The sequence below is a fragment of the Silurus aristotelis genome (genome assembly GCF_946808225.1).
Source record: "Silurus aristotelis genome assembly, chromosome: 4".
NCBI lineage: Eukaryota > Metazoa > Chordata > Actinopteri > Siluriformes > Siluridae > Silurus > Silurus aristotelis.
Genome location: NC_139577.1, coordinates 26,291,638 through 26,310,724, shown reverse-complemented (window position 1 = coordinate 26,310,724; position 19,087 = coordinate 26,291,638). Strand labels below are relative to the sequence as shown.

General features: G+C 40.4%; 2 protein-coding genes across 3 annotated transcripts; one reads left to right on the top strand and one right to left on the bottom strand.

The window, feature by feature from the left end:
* Positions 1-582: 582 nt before the first annotated feature.
* LOC310724992 (uncharacterized protein) lies at positions 583-6,663 on the bottom strand. Its single transcript, XM_083539530.1, has 4 exons — positions 6,183-6,663; positions 4,400-4,554; positions 3,458-3,569; positions 583-3,327 (listed from the first exon to the last, which is right to left on the bottom strand). Exons 1-4 carry the CDS (start codon positions 6,430-6,432, stop codon positions 977-979), a joined length of 2,868 nt encoding a protein of 955 aa, XP_083395656.1. The 5' UTR covers positions 6,433-6,663; the 3' UTR covers positions 583-976.
* A 6,224-nt stretch (positions 6,664-12,887) lies between these two features.
* LOC310725583 (uncharacterized protein) lies at positions 12,888-18,820 on the top strand. 2 transcript variants are annotated; one of them, XM_083540570.1, is made up of 4 exons: positions 12,888-13,635; positions 14,722-14,858; positions 15,000-15,105; positions 15,811-18,820. In XM_083540570.1, exons 1-4 carry the CDS (start codon positions 13,377-13,379, stop codon positions 16,932-16,934), a joined length of 1,626 nt encoding a protein of 541 aa, XP_083396696.1. In that variant the 5' UTR covers positions 12,888-13,376; the 3' UTR covers positions 16,935-18,820. The 2 variants fall into 2 exon arrangements, with proteins under 2 accessions (XP_083396696.1, XP_083396697.1); XM_083540571.1 differs by having other exon boundaries at positions 12,893-13,635; positions 15,817-18,820.
* The last annotated feature ends 267 nt before the right edge of the window (positions 18,821-19,087 follow it).

The window sequence follows — 19,087 nt, the reverse complement described above, 5'->3', positions numbered from 1 at the left end:
TTTATGTCATGTGAGGTTTCAGGCGAAGTAAGCATTCCAGTTTATCCCAAATTTGTTCTGTGTGGTTCATGTCAGTGTTCTGTGCAGGACACTCGACTTGCTCGACTATTTTGGCACCTTGCTTTGAGCACAGGGGCAAAGTCCACAGGTGTCCACAAACCTTTAGGGAGAAGGTGCATTTGAAATGCTACAGATATAAAATAAGAAATTGTTCCAATGTTGTTCCCATTCTGTTAGAAACTTCCTCTCATTTTCTTATAATCACTTCCTACTTGCTTCTGGTCAGCTGGTGGATTTTAGGTTCTCGGACAGTTTGTTGCTTACCAACTATTTTACAAGCCGCATTGAATAAAAGCAGCAGTCAAATATGAACTAATGTAAAAACGAATTGTGTAAGCAACAGGCACATGTTCAACAGCTTTGTCTTCAGAAATATATATTTAATTCACTTGAACCTGAGTTTATGCTCTATAAAGAAAGCACAAAAGAGAAATTCAGTACTTCAGTTCAGTACTTTTTCCAAAACCATAATAAAACAACCTTATGGAAAGCCCCTTTAAAAAAAAAAGAAAACACAAAAACTCATTAAACAGTTCACATTTTATTTGGTTTTGTTTGTCTATTATGTTCCAGTTAAGATAACCACCAGTGTATCAGCAATAATTTTTATTATCACAGTGAATTGCTCAACCTGAGATGCATAAACTTTTGACCCATTGGTATTATATATAAAAAAAAGGAATAATAAATAGCACAGAGACAACATTAAACTTTTAACTTTCTGGAATTAGGAAATGACAACATTATCATAACACAGTTGGACAGACTTACAAACAACACTTACAAACTCTTCGGGGGAAAAAAAGATTGCTATACAGGAGTTGATACTCCAACTTTAAAAAAAATAAAAACATATTCACAAATATCTTCTCACGAGGTTCTATTTCATGGTTATTACTAACATATTAAAATCTTTCTATTTTGGTTTTACTACCACATGTTGTGTGTTGATGTGTTTCTTGAGGTGTGCTGACTGAGTGAAACGCTTCCCACACACTTTGCATTCGAATGGCTTCTCCCCGGTGTGGATACGCTTATGTCTCTTAAAATTTCCCAAATCCACAAAGCCTTTTTCGCAATGGGGACAAACGTAGCGTTTCTCCCCCCGGTGCCCCTGCATGTGCATGTTCAAGGCAACTCTATGCTTGAATGTCTTTCCACACTGATTACAGAAAAATGGTTTCTCCCCTGTATGCATGCGCATGTGAGTAGCACGGTCTGCCTTGGCCAAGAACTTCTTGCCGCAAACCTTACACGGGAATGGCCTGTCTCCAGAGTGGATGAGTTTGTGTTTGGTCAGGGTAAACTGGTAAACGAAACTCCTGCCGCACTCCTCACACTTGTAGCCTTTCTCCTCTGCATGAACTTTTACATGCCGGTTGAGGCCTCGGACGCTAGGGAAAGCCTTACCACACTGGGAGCAGGTATAAGGCCTCTCACCTCTATGAAGCCTCATGTGATTCTCCAGCGAAGATGCATTACTGAGAACCCTGCCACATTCAGAGCACTCGGTCTTCTTTTCCAGCATTTTTCTTGCAGACTTCTGTAATATGGTTTGCATAGGCCCACTTAACGCTGACTGTTGTAACACACCGGACAAATCAGACTGCTCCCACACACAGGTTGTGTCACATCCTTCTTTCTGCTTATTGATATCAATGTCCATCTGTAATTCTTTGACCATGTTCATTCTGAAGGTCTGCTGTTCTTTTGTAGAATCCGGTACTGGAAAGTTGGTCCCAGGTTTGGAAAGAACCGTATAATGTTGTATTGGTCCAGGAATAGCAGCAGGCCTACTACCTTCATTACTCTCTTTGTGGTTTTCATTCATTTCCACTGTGATGGATTCGCTTTGACAGTTTGAGGATTCATGACTTGTAATAGGGGGATATCGCTGCATATGTTCACCATAGTTATTAATTGTAGACATCGAGATCTCCACAGGCATGTTATGTCCTCTCTTGGATACGTTTCCGTGGTTGGAGGCTGCCGCTTGCTGTTCCTTCAAAGTAAGAAGCGGGGCAAGCTGCAACGGTTGGCCAGATGACTGGGAATGGATCATAGATGAGGTTTCCTGCTGGTTTAATACAACAGATGAGTGGAAAGACATGGGAGACAAGGGCTGAAGCAAATCTGACGTATTATCGGACGATGGGAAAAACTGGTCCGAAGACGTACAAAGTGAATCAGAGAGAATGTCATAGTGGGGTGCGGCATGCTCGAGTGGAGAGGAAACACCGGTCTGGGAAATCGAATTTGGAGGAACAGAAGGTTTTACTGACTGAAGAGGAATGAAAGGAGGAGCAAATGATGCATGGGTCAAAGAGTAAAATGGATGAGTTGATGGGGTCAGATCATGATGAGGCACCGAAGGTAAGTGGCCTGGTTGAGTTAAACTTTGCGAGTTTGGTGGAAGCATGTCATTTAATTGAACAAGCACTTGAGACGGGGCATTGGTTGCTGTAAGTGTAAGGTGAACACTTGGTTGAACAGGAACTTGGGTTTGTGAAACTGGGACCTGGTTTGGTAGTGGTAAAATCTGAGATACTGAAGTAGAAACCTGCCCAGAATGCTGGTCTGTATGGAAAGAAGCCTGGACCCGAGGACTTGGGAAATGTCCTAGCTGTGTCAAATTCTGTCCAGTTTGAGTGTGAGAGACTGAAAGCTTTGTGGAAGTGGAAGACTCTGATAAAGATGTGACCGAGTTGCTGACTGAAAATCTTTTATCTGTGACTGGAAGCAGGGCTTGTAATAATTGACCAGGGGGGCAAAATTCTGTTATTGGGTTCTGGTTCTGAGGGAGAGAGGGCTTAACCAGTTTAGGGCCAAACTGTGCCATAGCAGTAGACTGCTGGTTATTTTGAACAATTTGCTGGGATAAAGGTACACTAAAGTGTGACTCTTCGATTTGAACAGATGGTGTTAGTTGCTGAGCTCTGGATGTTGACATCTGACCTAGTCTGCTAGTCAGTACCGCCGAGGCAGATACACTAACTGAAGGAAGTAGCTGGGGTAAATTCGAAGGCAGACCTGACAAAGTTGACTTTTTAGTTGAGGCACACTTGTTTTGTCTTCCTGTATCAGTCTGCAAAGACGAATAGCCACTAACCTTTGACATAATTTCAGTGTAGTCTACACCGTTACTTAATGAGTCCGTTCTAAAATTACAGAAAGCAGTTGTCTTGGGTGATGACGCATTAGTGGTTGATATTTCTTTTTGGGTTCCGTAGCTTCTGCTCACTGTTTGGATTGCTGAGGGGATCAAAACTGTGGACATGCAGAAAGATCAATGCAAAGCTGTGTTAGGTAGTAGAAACAGGAAAGAGAGAAGCAGAAGTGGTAATGGCATAGAAAATGTTTTGTGAAACATGGTGCAGTTTTATAGGAACTACCCTACCTTTTTCCATGGTGTTTTTAAAGGGCTCTTTACGAACCAATATCGGCTCGGACCCCTCTTGCTTTAGTAAGAAGTATCCTGGTGCATATTCATCACAGTCAGTTTCCTGAGGCTAAGAAATTAAATAAAAATATAAGTTAACCTCCGGGGTAATAAAAGTTGCCACACATGTTGACATTTCATCAGGTAAACTTTCAGGACAGACACATGTTGAAGTTGTAGTCATAACTATTGGCTTTAGGTCTGCTGTATTTTTAGGCATTTAGACCATTATAAAAAAAAAAAAACACCTCAAAGTGATTGCTGGGTTAGAAAAAAGGTCCACCAACCAGAAAAACATTGACTTCGTTTATGTGACCTAAAAGCACTAGGGAACATTTCACACACATTATGGAAAAAAAAAAAGTGATTGAGCTGTCACATCTAACCATGCACCTATATGGTGTAACAACAAGATTACATCAAATAGAAGGTAATCAACAAGCAATGTCAAAGATGTACAAAGAATGTGTTTTAACTGAGTGAAATCTGGCCAGTAGTGTTATTAGGCAGTCCCTTTTCTTTGAGTAAAAGATTAGCGGAGCTGATAGTCGCTGTATTGTTGCTAATAACTGCATACCAAAAAGTGTATTTGATAGAACAAAGGCCGACATGCAATGTGTTCCTTAGTTTTAAAACAAATGATGCAACTAATCAGCTAAATAACAGCATTTCCTGAGCTGAAGTGGGTAGAGATAAGAAAAAGAGACCTGTGAATCTGTAAATACGATAATGTCAGTAAGTGCAGGTGCAAGGTAGAGTTATCAAATTAAAGCGTCCCCCCCCTTCCCAAAAAAACCCCACCCCCCGAGTGCATTTAATCACAAATAAGATTTCAGTACAACCGTATAAACATCCAGAAATGAAACTAAACAAAATATGATTAAACATCTTTATTCTAACCTCTTTTTTAATAAGAAGCAACGCAAGTTGCCTGTTTCCTTCTTCTGAGCTGCTGGAACAGAGATCTTCAAGACGCTCATTCGCGATGTGTCGCAGGTTTAGACGATCACCGAAAGGAGCTGGGCTGCAGCATCGTTCAATCATGGTGGGTTTTTCTGGTAAACAAACGAGCACTTGGTTAACGCTTTCTGCTTCATACCGGTGGTGTTACATGGGGGTTAGGCGTGTTGTGTTTTTTACATAATTAGTTAAGAGTTGCATTTTCAAACATGCAAATTGTCCGCTGTGGCAACCCCTAATAAGAGAAGCCAAAAGAAAGTTAAGAGTTGCATTTTATATAATGGCTTTACTACTCCCGGAATTAAACCCTATCTGTCGTGATGTTCTAAATAAAACTTTTAAGGATACAAACCTCCAAGGCCACAAGCTGGTTCATGATTTAACCTTTCATTTCTATGAATGCATAGAAGGTCTTTTTCAATGGTTATTTTTAATGTTAAATGTTCTTCGATTCAGCAACAATAAAGTGAAAAGGGGGCTTGTTTTGGAAGATATTATTCTGTTATTCTGTAAACTAAATCTCTAAATAACTGGGCTCTTCAAGGGTTCGGAGAATAATTAAAAGTTGACTTCTTAACAGCATTCTTCTTATAGCGTTGTGTGAAAAGGAAACATCTGCTGTAAAAAGTTCCATTCTAAAACTTTGAGGTCTCCTACAGAGGGAAAAAAAAATCAGAGAGAACTCAACGGTTCTTGGCAACTTTGTATTTCATAAGAAAAGAGTGCAGTCGATCATCACAACATCGTGAATCGAGAAAACTGAACTGCCCATGCAGGGATGGTAAGAGGGAGGATATAACGGCTCTTCCTTGTTGATGACGGTCGCCATTCATAGACACCGATGAGCTCATGTATGTCAAAGATGGCAGACAGTGCTTCCCTCTGAACATAACTGCTCCACCCTACCCTATTTGGATTTTTTTTATCATGGGAGAGGAAAGTGTGCCAGTGGACAGGAATTGGACAGAGACTCCTTTGACATCCCTTAAATATGGATTAAATAGAGATGGATCACGAGCAAGGTGGTGGTGGTGTGAATTTCTCCTGGCTGCAGACTCAATACCTTCATCTTAACTAACCAGATGTGGATAAATATAAAAATCTCTTTACTAGTATGGTAGTGTTTTGAAAGCAATTCCTATGTGTATGAGGATAAGAATACGTAGTGATCGAGAACACACTTTTATAAAGCAAAAAGTCTTTCCAAATACTGTAAATGCAAAATACTTTATTATGCACATTAAACTTTATTATTGTTTTCAGCAGTAGTAAGTAGTTGCAGAAGTCTCTGGTGGTGAAATAATGCATATGACTAAGTCTGCATTCCTTTGTGAAGTCTTGAGGAACAATGTAGTAGTGCTAACTTTATCTCAGTGACTTCTTTTGAAAACATCAGGCGTAAGTTCTGTGGTGGTCATTTTGTCTCAAGTATATATATATATAGAGAGAGAGAGTCAGGAAATCAGCCCCCCCATATGCATGTGCATGCTCATGTGAATGTTCATGTGCATATGCATGTTCATGTGCATATGCATGTTCATGTGCATATGCATGTTCATGTGCATATGCATGATCATGTGCATGCTTATATGCATGCTCGTGTGCGTATGCATGTTCATGTGCATGTAATGGACTGGCTATTTGCGTGCCTTGATACTGTTACAGGAAGTGTGTGGCGCGTGCTATAGTTCAAATGCGTGTTCGTCGGCTGGAGAAAACTTACCGCACTGAACCCCAACATCGCGTTTGGCATGCTCAGCTTTTGGACATGCCTCTTCTGCTTCTCTTGTCTTGTGTGGAGGAGTGGAAATCCTGCTCTTCAGATCGACGTTCTCCTGTCTCAGGTGCACCAGCTCTGCTTTCATTTGGTGCAAAGTCTGCTCGAAAAGTTTCGTCGCTTCGCCAACTGCCGTCCTCAGCACGCTTTGCATAACAGACGTGAACTGGGCTTCAAACCCAACACCCTCAGCCATGATTGCACCCGGAACATCTAGATTTACACTGTGAACACGGATGAAATGGTTTCTCTTTCGGCAGACAGGACGAAGTTTACCACTGACACTTCAGTGAGTATCAGCGGTGGACGAGGAGGCGGAGGCGGAGGAGGGTGTTCGTGGAGGTGTGGAGTGCGCTCGTTTTACGCAGAACGTCACGCAGCTCGTTTGATTTTAACACATATTTGCCAGACGCGCTTCCGGATAGTCGTGGAGATCTGCGAAGCTGCGCGCACAACCACCCGAACCAGCAACACCAAAAATATCACTTCCGCACACAGAGTAGAAAGGGTTTCAATACAACTGGTCGGAAGCGCAACAAACGTTTGCAAGAAATGTTTCATTTTATATTACATTCAACAAACCGTTGAAGCATTTGAGAGGGTTTTTTTTATGTAATGGCAGCGTAATAAACACTTTTTAAATAGTTTTATTGTGCTGTGTTGCAGTTCCTCAGAGACATTGCCTACATTGTTCTCCATGTGGCCTTAAAGAGGAACTTGGGCTTTTGATAGTGAAAGGTCCTCATATACACAAATATATAACATAGAAGAGTTCTGTTAAATGCTAAAAAAAAAAAAAAACCCTGAACAGGAAAAGGTTGAACTTTGAAGTCAATTGTGTAAAAGAATTGAAGTGTAACTCAAATGCTAAATTTCCTTTTCATACTTATGAGCCTCTGTACTGTATTGCTATATACAGTAATACAGTACCAGTACAAAGTTTGGACACACCTGTTTTTCTTTTTTTTTTTATTATTTCCAATATTGTGCATTAATACAGAAGACAACCGAACTAGGAAAGAACACTTATGGAATTACATAGTAAACATACACACTACACATTCTCTCAGTCCAGCTTCATGAGGTATTCACCTGGAATGGTTTTCCAACTATCTTGAGGTGCTCCCAGAGGTGTTGAGTGCTTGTTAGCTGCTCTTCATTCACTCTCCAGTCCAACTCTTCCCAAACCATCTCAGTAAGATTAAGAGCAAGTTGATTGTGTAGGCCAGGTCACCTGATTTAGCACTCCATCACTTCTTCCCTTGAACAAATAGCTATTACATAACCTAGAGGGGTGTTTGGAGTCATTGTCCTGTTGGAAAACAAATGATAGCCCCACTAAGTGCAAACCAGATGGGATGGCATGTCACTACAAAATGCCATGTTAGCCAAGCTGGTTACATGTGCCCTCAATTTTTACCAAATCACCAACAGTGTCACTACAAAAGCATCACACCTTCTCCTCTTTCATGCCTCACAACGGGAACAACACACCATACTGCACATGTACAAACTAAACAACTTTCTTTCAGCTTCTCCTGTTAGGGGTCGCCACAGCGGACCATCCGCATGTTTGATTTGGCACGTTTTTACACTGGATGCCCTTCCTAACGCCACCATCCCCATTTATCCGGGCTTGGGACTGGCACTAAGGCTCGTGCAACCCTAATGGCTGGGGTTGGTTCCCTGACCGGGGATCGAACCCGGGCCGCATACTTTTTTATGCTTAAATGTGTATGTGACAAATTAAATTTGAACTTGAGCATTCGGGAATCACCCATTCACCCTCTGTACATCTAACAAAGACAGCTGTAAGAACCAAATATTTCAAATTTATTCTCATTTCCACTGATCTAATGTCTATTTCTTGTGTTTCTTGGCCCAAGCAATTCTCTGCTGCAATTACTTGTTCTTCCAGAATAATACTTACTTTGCCACAATTCAGCTATAAAGGCCTGACTCACATATTTCTGCCACTTGAACTCAGAGAAGCATTTATGTAAATCAGTGGTTTTTAAGGCTGGTAATACAAATAAAATAAATGTAATCCAAGTAATATTATTCAACTAATAAAACAATCATATCATATGCAGCAGAGGTAGGTTTTTGTCTTCCTTTTCTGGAACGGGTCCTCATGAAAGCCTATTTCCTCATAGCTTTTGTTGGTTTTGGCAATTGCACTTAACACTTGACAAGGCACACCTGTGAACTGAAAACTATTCCAGGTGACTACCTCATGAATCTGATAAAGGAATGCCATGAATTTGCCAAGCTGTCACCAAAGCTAAACGTAGCTACTTTGGACAATCTAAAAAATAAAACATACTTTTGGCTTGTTTGCCTGTGATTTTTTTCCCCATCTGGCATTTAAATTTCCCAGTTAATGCAGTACAAAATTCAACATACAAAACCAGAATGCTTTGCATGTTATATAACTCCTGGTGATTGGATTTTTTGCTGATGATGCAGTTTAATCCAGAGCACATTGATCGTCTGGTTTGGCTCAGCTACCAAATCCACCGTTAGACAAACCAGGATGCTGAGCAGATTTTGTCTCTGTGTGCATCAAAATCTGTACACCAATAGAGTGATGAAACAAGCATTAAAAATCCCAGTGAAAATCATACATCCTACTTACCACATTTTTGAACTGCTGCCTTTTGACAAGTGCCACCGAGCACCAAAACTTCAAGACAGATGAACGGCTGTTTCCCTCAGGCAATCCACTTCTTGAACATGTAAACTTATTCAAATTCAATCATTTTGAACATTGCACATTAATCGTAAAGGATTTCAAGCTTTGAAAGAACACATATAATATTATTTAGTAAACAAAAAGTGTTAACCAATCCAGAATGTTTTATATTTTCGATTGAAGTAATATATCTCACAAAAATAAGTACACCTCACATTTCAACTACCATTGTAGTATATCTTCTCAAGTGAGTTTACTTTAGAAATAGTAATCTCGGACATCCCCTGCTCAAAAGCCGGTCAGCTTCTGCACCTGATGTACAGCACGAGGACTCAACTGTTGCGACGTTTATTTTTGATGACAGTTTGGTACAGTGTACTTGTTGGCTGCTTTTCCTTTACTTTGTGTGTGTGTTTGTGTGTGTGTGTGGGTGTGGGTGTGGGTGCATTTATGTGTGTGTGCTGTCAGGGCCAGCAAGGCCTTAACTCTATCAAAACCACTGACTTTTATCTTTGCTAGAGTTGCGGGCGGTGCAGCTGTGGCTGCAGTAAAAGGAGATTTGTTGAATTGGGTTCATTGGGTTTCTTGCTTCAGTAATGGAAATAAATCTCACTGCTTGAAATACTGTACCTGTCTGTGATGGCGCGCTGTTATACTTTGGTGTAATAACTATGGTGGATTGATTCAGGTAGGACACCACAGCACTTTCCATTTGCACATATAACATCTGTCAATTCTGCATACCTTCCACTGGCTATACCTTCTGTCAAATATTTACTGCGCTAATACAAGATACATAAATTTGTATGGTCCAATCAAGCAGACAAAAACATTAACATGATTAAGAGGACATGCGGCTTTGCATGGTTGAGCGACACACAGCTTTTATCACTTAGGGTGTACTCACTTTTGTTGCCAGCTATTTTAACAAATGTATGTTGTATGTTGAGCAGTAAATCTATACTGCTGTACAAGCTGCACATTGACTACCTTAAAATGTATCCAAGTTTATTTTCTGTATTATTGTCATTTGATAAGATTATACTACAGTGGTTTCTGAAATGTGAGGGGTGTACTCACTTTTGTGAGATACTGTAGCTACATTTAGTTTTCATTACAGTTTGTCACACTCATGGTATTTTCTCATCAGTCACTTTACAGCACTTTACAACTGCCTGAAATTTTTTTCCCAGCATTGTATGTGTGTGTGTGTGTGTGTGTGTGTGTGTGTGTGTGTGTGTGTGTGTGTGTGTGTGTGTGCGCTGTCAGGGCCAGCATGGCCTAAACTCTACATAAACCACTAACTTTTATCTTTGCTAGAGTTGCAATAAAAGGAGATTTGTTGAATTGTGTTAATTGAGTTTCTTGCTTCAGTAATGGCATTCATTCTCACTGCTTGAGAGACCTGTCTGTGATGGAGCGCTGTTATACTGTGAGCTGTTGTGTGATAACGATGGTGGATTGATTCAGGTAGGACACAAGTAAAGGCCTAGGTGTTTATTTATATCATTTATTACATTACATACTTTCACATTTTCTATGCACTTTCCACTTGCACATGTAAAATCTGTAAATTCTGCATATGTCAAGTCATGTCAAGTTTATTTCTATAGCGCTTTTCACAACAGACATTGTCTCAAAGCAGCTTTACAGAATTTTATGAGTTAAGGTGAATGATGTGTATTTATCCCTGATGAGCAGCCTTGGAGACTGTGGCAAGGAAAACTCCCTTAGATGACATGAGGAAAAAACCTTGAGAGAAACCAGACTCAAAAGGGGAACCCATCCTCATTTGGGTGACATCAAGAGTGTGATTATAAATCTTTACACAATACAGAACACTGGATAGTGAGAACTAACATGAGCACTGGATTCTAAGATTATGAGTAATGTCCTTTCTATAGTCTTTTACAGTCATTTGTGGTTATAGACCTAGGAGCTACTGAGCAACTCATAAAATAGCTCAACATTTGCGATCATCACAGATACAACACCAGCTTCTCCATGCCAAAACCTGTAAACACTTAAGGAGGTCCAGTGTCCAAACTCCACATAAAGTGGGATCCAACTGGCGCTGTAACGTCTCTAGATGGTTCGGGATGTTTGCGGGGTCGGCATCTACTTCTTTAAAGGTCCGCAATCTTCATGAGGTGGGATATGTCCCACTGGCTATACCTTCTGTCAAATGTTGAACATGAACATTAACATGATGATGATACAGCTGTTATCACTTAGGGGGTACTCACTTTTGTTGCCGGCATTTGTGCCCACTGAACTGCCGCTCACTGGATATTTTCTCTTTTTCTGACCATTCTCTGTAAACTCTAGAGATGGTTGTGCGTGAAAATCCCAGTAGATCAGCAGTTTCTGAAATACTCAGACCAGCCCGTCTGGCACCAACAACCATGCCACGTTCAAAGTCACTTAAATCACCTTTCTTCCCCATTCTGACGCTCTGTTTGAACTGAAGCAGATCGTCTTGACCATGTCTACATGCCTAAATGCATTAAGTTGCTGTCTGAGCAGTTGGACAGGTGTACCTAATAAAGTGACCGGTAAGTGTATATCAAGGTTTTATTTCTGTATTATTGTCATTTAAGAAGATCTACTGAAATGGTTTCTAAAATGTCTGGGGTGTACTCACTTTTGTGAGATACTGTAGCTATGTTTACTGTACCTTTGATGACAGTTTGGCACATTGATGGTATTCTCTCATTAGATTCATGAGCTATTCACCTGGAATGTATGGAACCTTGAATATATGGAACTATCTTGAGGAATTCTCAGAAGTGTTGCATACTTGTTGGCTGTTTTTCCTTTACTTTCTGGTTCAACAAATTCCAAACCAGCTCAATTAGTTTTAGAGTGTGACTGTAGAGGCTGAGTCATCTGATGCAGCATTTACCAATCACCATTTTTTTTACAAATTGCTCTTATGTAACCTACAATTTTTTTGGAGACATTGTCCAGTTGGAAAACAAATGATGGTCCCACTTAATGCAAACCAGATGCTGTGCTGTTTTTTTGTTGACTACATAATTCTATATTTGTTCTGTCATAATTTTTGTGTCTTCAGTATTAATATACAATGTTGAATACAAAAAATAGTGTGCCCAAACATTTGATTGCTACTATATATATGATCTCAGCATCATCGAGTCTGGCTGGGATTACATAAAGAGACAGAAGGATTTGAGGTGCTAGAAGTGCAGGTGTACCTAGAAGATTTGATGCTGTTTTTCAGGCACAGTTTGGTCAAATATTGATTCGATTTGGATTTGTCTTCTGTTTGTTTTCTTTCCAATTTGTTATTTTGTAAACAAAATTAATCTTTTATTTTTGAAAGAAGTGTCACTACAGCATTTTTTCACAACTGCCTAAAATTTTGCCCAGTATTTTATGTGTGTGTGTGTGTGTGTGTGTGTGTGTGTGTGTGTGCGTGCGCGTGTGCGTGTGTGCGCGCTGTCAGGGCCAGCAAGGCCTAAACTCTATATAAACCACTAACTTTCATCCTTTGCTAGAGTTGATGTATGCGGGCGAGGCAGCTGTGGCTGCAATGAAAGGAGACTTGTTGAATTGTGTTTATTGGGTTTCTTGCTTCAGTAATGGCATTTATTGTCACTGCTTGAGAGACCTGTGTGTGATGGAGCGCAGTTATACTGTGAGCTGTGGTGTGAAAATGATGGTGGATTGATTAAGTAGTACACCACTGAAGGCCTAGGTTTTAATTTATTTATAATTTATTACATTGCATATGCTTTCAAATTTTCTCTGCACTTGCATATATAGTATTTGTACATTTTGCATACGTCCCATTGGCTATACCTTCTGTCTAAATTTTTAAACGTGTATATAAACCTCTGCCAGCACCCCATTCTGATTTTAATACTAGTCCACTTGAAATAGGGCACTAGGTAGTACAGATAATCAGTGTTGAATGTAAACACATCCGAACCATTACGGTGTTACACTGTTTTAGTCCCCCGTTTACACAGCCTAGCCTTGCCTTGCAAACACTGCACCAGGACTCATTTCCTTTCTTCTCGTTGCATTTCGGTATCACTACACGCTTATATTCGCACTCTAAAAATCTTTTCTTAGTTTATAAATGTACCTTTGAGCCAGTCCATTGTATGGTGTATTATTTCGGCTAATTGTTTTCTCTGGGTGTTAACGTTAACTAAGCTAGCTATAAATGCTACTAGCTGTTGCTACTGCTTCGTAACGAATAGCAAGATTGGCAAGATTAGAGATATTTCGGAAACCAAAAAAAAAAGTAAAAACATATGAAGAACGAGGTCAAAGCTCAGAAGCAGGAGTTTTAATAGTTTAGTTGATGCTTTAAAACGTTTTACGAAAAAAACAACAACAACAAAACATACAGGAGCTCGGCCTGGTCTGGTTTATCCGCTTCAGCTACTTCTGCATTGATATTCACCCCGAAGATGTCTGAGATCATCCTCACATTTCAGACCCAGCTGTCTGGGGTCATGGAGACAGTGTTTAAAGCTGCTATATTTGAGATCACCAGGCTGGTGGAGGAAAGCTTCCTGGAGGAAGTGTCCCGGAGTCGTGAGCAGGTGGAGTCTCTGAAGAAGAAACTGCAGTGGTCTGAGGGCAAAGGCAGGAGAAGATGTTTAGAGTGTGCCAACAACAAACTGTCCGCTGAAGAAAAGCGAGACAAATCTTCTTCGGTCCAAACAGGTACACAAATCCCTAGTTTAATGGTTAAGGCGTTGGAATTTGGATCAGAAGGTTTTGAGTTCAAATCCCAGCCCCAGCAAGATCAACACCTGAGCAGGGACCTTAAACACTCAGCTGCTCAGTTTATATGTATGAGATTAATGTATGTCGCTCTGGATAATGGTGTCTGATGTGATGTTTTCGGTGATTCTGGTGATGAATAAGTAGTTGGTGCTGTATATGTATTAATCCTTAGTGCCTGTATATTTACAGCGAGTTCCAGGAAATGGAATACTGACCGATTTGACATGACCATCTGTCTGATTGTTTCATGTACACACTCGTTCAAGTGCTTTTCTTAGTTGTCATACTTCACAACATTAGGATGAATATTGTTTCCACTGTATCGTGGTGCATCACTGACAAACCCTTTGGTACAGGACGCAAGACAAATTTAAAGAATCTAGCAAATGCGCAGGACACCGGATGTCTTCAATGTTGTCTTTTTGTGTGAAGTATTCTAGCTGCCTTAGGAAAGAATTTGTTGGTGTTCGCATTGGATGCTCTGGTACCTTCTGCCTGATTGGGGTGGATTCACAATTCCATTGGCTTATGTGGCTTAATGTCTTGTTGAATGACGTCTCGTGATAAGACCTAGGTACAATTTAGAGTAGGCATTTTAGCTACAGAATGATTTCGAGATCTGGGAGGAAACTAAAGAATTCAAAGGGACACAGTGAGAACTTGTGAAAGAGAGTGATCAGAGCTAATCGGGAGTAAAGCAGAGGCCTTGGAGCTGTGAGACAGCAATGTTTCCCAATGCAACACAGTAGACATGGTGTTAAATTAGAGAACTCTTAAAAAATCTTAAATATAAGGTTTTACTCTCCAGTATCACTGTTAACTCTGCAACCAAAGCGTAAAAGGTTTTCTCTAGTAGTGTCCTTAATGAGAAATCAATTAGAGAATATTTCTACCACTTCCTACCACTAAGAAACCAAAGGCTTTGTAGAAGCTACTTATACAATGAGCCCCATTTCCTTTTCTCATGGGCATCATTTGCTATAATTGTGGTAAGCTTTTTGCATTTTAACGATCATCCCGTAGGTGCGGAAAATGCTCGGATTCTTAAACAGGAGAGAAGTGCAGAGGAGAGCTGGAGAAGCTGTGGAGCCGAAAAGGCTGTTGAACTCTCTGGAATGGTGGAATCCGAGCCCGGATCCAGTCCGGTTGATGCTGCCAAGGTGAGCAGGATGCGCGAATGTGTTCATTCAGGAGAAATATTAACTAAGAGTCAGGTTTTGTGTCCTGAAATCACACGATAAAAAAAAAAAAAAAAAAAAAGTTGTATGTTTTGGTGTTCTGTGTGTTTGTGCTTTATACAGAATGCAGTTCAAGAGAAAGGAAAGATGGACTGCATGCTTAAATCCGAGTCTGCTCAGACTGCCACTGCTACTGAGCTACAAGAGGAGTGGAAACTGAGTACTGAAGGTATTATGAAATATTTATTCTTATCCAGTAAAAAAAAACACGACGTGGTATCAAAAAGTTTAACAGTGATAACTGGTGCTATTCTGACCGTGTGATGACCACGTCTGTGATTTCATTATGGACAGCAAGTTAGAACAAAGAGAGCAAACATGAAAATTTCCCATGAAACCGGGCAGACTGTTTGACACGACTTACGTTTGACATCGATCGTTCCATGTGTTTTGAGTGGTTTCAAGTGTGCAAGAACATCACTGAAAGACCGAGAAGACCCTCAATGAGCTCAACCCCTGTAAACGTCGAAACCATTCTGCAACTTGTGCATGACGATCGCCAGAGAATGATCTCACTTCTGCACCCACTCTACTCTTGGCTCTTGCAAACTTCGCCTCTTCCCTGATGATGAAGATACAGCTCAGAGGTCGCCATAGCGACACCATTGCGGAGATCCGGCGCAAATCGCAGAAGTTGCTGGAAGCGTTTCAAAATGAAGACTTCCAGGTCATATTCCAGAAGTGCCTGGAAAGTTGGGGGTGCTGTAGTATGTAAACATAGATAAATAAAGTACTTTCTTGTTATCAGCACTAGTCTCGAAACTTTTTGATACCACCTTGTATCTATGATAGGTGGAAATTCCAACTCTCTACATATCAGTCATCGGTTTCACTGTAGTTGCTGTAAAATTTACAATGTTTACTTTTTCCCCAGTAACAGAAGGCTCTGATGACTCTGCTCATAATAAAACCTATAGTGAGCAGGAGCTGCAGCAGATTCAGAACGACTGGAGCTCTGGGTTGGATCAAGCTCCTGACACTGAGCCAGACATGGACCATATCCAGGGTCTCCTCTATAGAACTCGCTATAACATGGAGGACTTGGGAAGCTATAGCAACCAGGAACTGGATATGGGAGGGATGAATGGCCTAACAGACCCTCCTCACAGAGCTGGAGAGGTTTTGGGGTTCGGTGTGCTACCAGGTTCTTTGCAGACTGACCTGGGTACATCTGAGGAATGCCGAAGATTGTTAAAAAATAAACGAGGAAGCAAGGTCTCACCGACGTTACAAGACGCCTCAGATACCCGCGACATGGACTGTTTGCTTATTAATGAGGAGGGATACTTGCAGGATGTAAGCAGTCTTTCGCAGGCTGCACATTCCGGAGACTCGCAAGGAAACCCGATATACAACAGGGATACGGTTAACGATGGTGCCGATTGCTTTTACGGTGGAGATGCATTCAGCCAGCCGCTAGAGCTGAATAACGGATCTGCAGGAATGCTGGGAGACCGAGATGACAGAGATCATTCTTGCTCTCAGTGTATGATCAGTTTCCCAGACCAGGTTTCCCTCAAAGCGCATTTGAACGGCCACCGTCATCGCAACGTCACCACATCCTACGTCTGCAACCAGTGTGGAAAGAAGTTCCCTCAAGCCTGCAACCTGAAGGTTCACCAACGCGTGCACCAGAGGGAGGGACTGCACCTGTGCAGCCACTGCGGCAAAGGCTACACGTCCTTCAGCGATCTGCGGAAACACCGATGCAGCCAGTCTGGAGACAAACCCTACAGCTGCTCGCTGTGCGGGAACAAGTTCAGCCGCCTGTGGAACCTCAAGCTTCACCGGCGCATCCATACACAAGAGAAGCCACACCGCTGCAGCATGTGTGACAAGAGCTTCACCCGGGCGGACATCCTGAAGGTCCACCAGCGCACCCACACCGGAGAGAGACCGTATTCCTGCAGGGTGTGCGGACTCACCTTTAAACGCCTCGACCATCTCCGATCACACCAGCGGAAACACGGGGCCAATCTGAATAACCCTCAGAACTAGCCGTCTGTAAAATAACATACAGCATGACTTTTCTTTTATATAAAATGGGGACTCATTTACACAATTGTAGAACATTGAATCCACCGCATCTCAGTAAAATCTTAGAGGAATGGTGGGACTGGTAATGGAGGAAGTAGCAGAGTTTTATATGAAATGATCAGAATGGTGTATAAAATAAGCAGATTTGTTTTAAAGCTGATATGATGCTTTACGGATTACCCACAGCTCTCCGATGGTTCCTCAATAGGTACTCTTATTTATTACCGTATATTGCAACTTTTTAATTCTTCACACATATTTTCCGCAGGGGTGTTTTGAAAATGATTGTGGTGTTTATTTTTATTTTTAAATTTTTTTTTTTAATCTTAATATTAGATATGACAAAAAGATTCAGTAGGCTTTTACAGAGCATCCTTTTTTCCCATTGGTGGTGAGTCAAAAATTCATTAGCAAACTCACTGGCCAAGTTGCATGGAAACCTAACACTCTAAAGCCATAGCTAACATCAAGTACCTCTGTCTGACCAGCTGAACAGCAGGTTAAGTGCATTAATACAACTTAAGGTAAACTGGCAGTTAGATGATATGGTCTTTATCATCTTCTAACAGGGTTTCTGAGGTAACACTTTAAAATTGCAACATGATGTTGGTCAGCTATGAACTTAAAATCGTCCCACCGTTAACCAGGTCGTGCCTGGGCCAAAATGTGTAGTGAAAGTGGAAGGCTTGTGCTTTAGTGAGAGCATCATGGTATATAGCTGTGAAGGACATAAAATGTAAACATGCACATCAAATGAAAACATAAACGCAAAGCCCAAAGATAATACTTTTATTCCAGGGATCATTTTAAGTAATTTATTTGTGATATGAAATGCATATATTGTCCAGAGCTGTTTTATTTATTGGTATTTTGGAAATGGGAAGGTGTTGGATTTTGATTGAGAAGGAGTTAAATTCCCAGCACGGCGGCGCTGTCACTTATCCCTTATCTCTCAACTGCTCAATTCTATTAAAAATAAGATCATTATAAGTCGCTCTGAATAAGTGAATCTGCCAAATGCTGTAAATGTATTTGTTTGAATAGTGTACATAGTGATGATTGTTATGTATCTTTCCATAAATCATGCAAACTTTTCTGAAAATAAGGGGTTTTCTCAGATTCTTATAAGAAATTCCAAAAGGCTGCTGTTGTATATGATTTTTTTTACAAATAGATCTGACTTCTTAAATTGACTTTCAGTTGTTAGTGTTCGTGTAAACTATCCATGTTGTACTGCCAGGGGTGTGGAATTACACCAAAATGGATTGAATACTTTTTTGCAATTTAAACCTTATATTTAAAATCGTTAAAGAATCCTAAAAACATGAGCCGAAATGCAAACGTTTTCAGTGTTTTTTAAAAACATGCTCAAATATTCATACACAACGGAAACAGCAACCTGAAGACATTGCAGAGTACAGTTCTTTGCCCTGAAGAAGCCTAAGGGAGATCGTCCCTAGTTCTAGTACTATTTGTTGTAAATTGTAAAATTGTAAAACACCCATTTAAAAAGAATTGTAATTTTCCCCCACTGCCCTCTCGAATATTTAGCCATGGTAGTTTGTGTTACGCTTTAAAGAAATGAGTGTTAGTAATTTCTCTATGTACTGTTACTGCAGTGCCTCTGTTTTTGTTTTGCAATCTGAGACTTTGACTCTTTTTTTTATTTTTTTTTATTACTATTTTAACAATGAATGTTTGAATCCTATTTACATGCTATTACTTTTATCTGATGTCTATTATTATAAGTATTTTTGGTTTGGTAGGATGCCGCTTGTATTAGTCTCCCGCGGATATATCGGTGGGCACCAACTCACTTGTACGTTTTTACACAATTAAAAAGACAAAGTGTAAGCACTGTGGGTGAAAACTTTGTAAGTGAAGCCTACAGACACCAAAGAGACACAGGGTTATGTTCATGTTGAATATGCGCATCTAAAAAAGTCGATTATAGGAATTATTATTTATACATAATACACATTGATGGTTTGCCTGAAAATTCCAAGTTGATCAATGTTCATGAAAAGAAAAGTTTATGCTTGCATTTGTAATTACAAAGAGAATTTAAAAAACTCCATATGTTAGTAACATCTCACCCTAATATAATATAATAT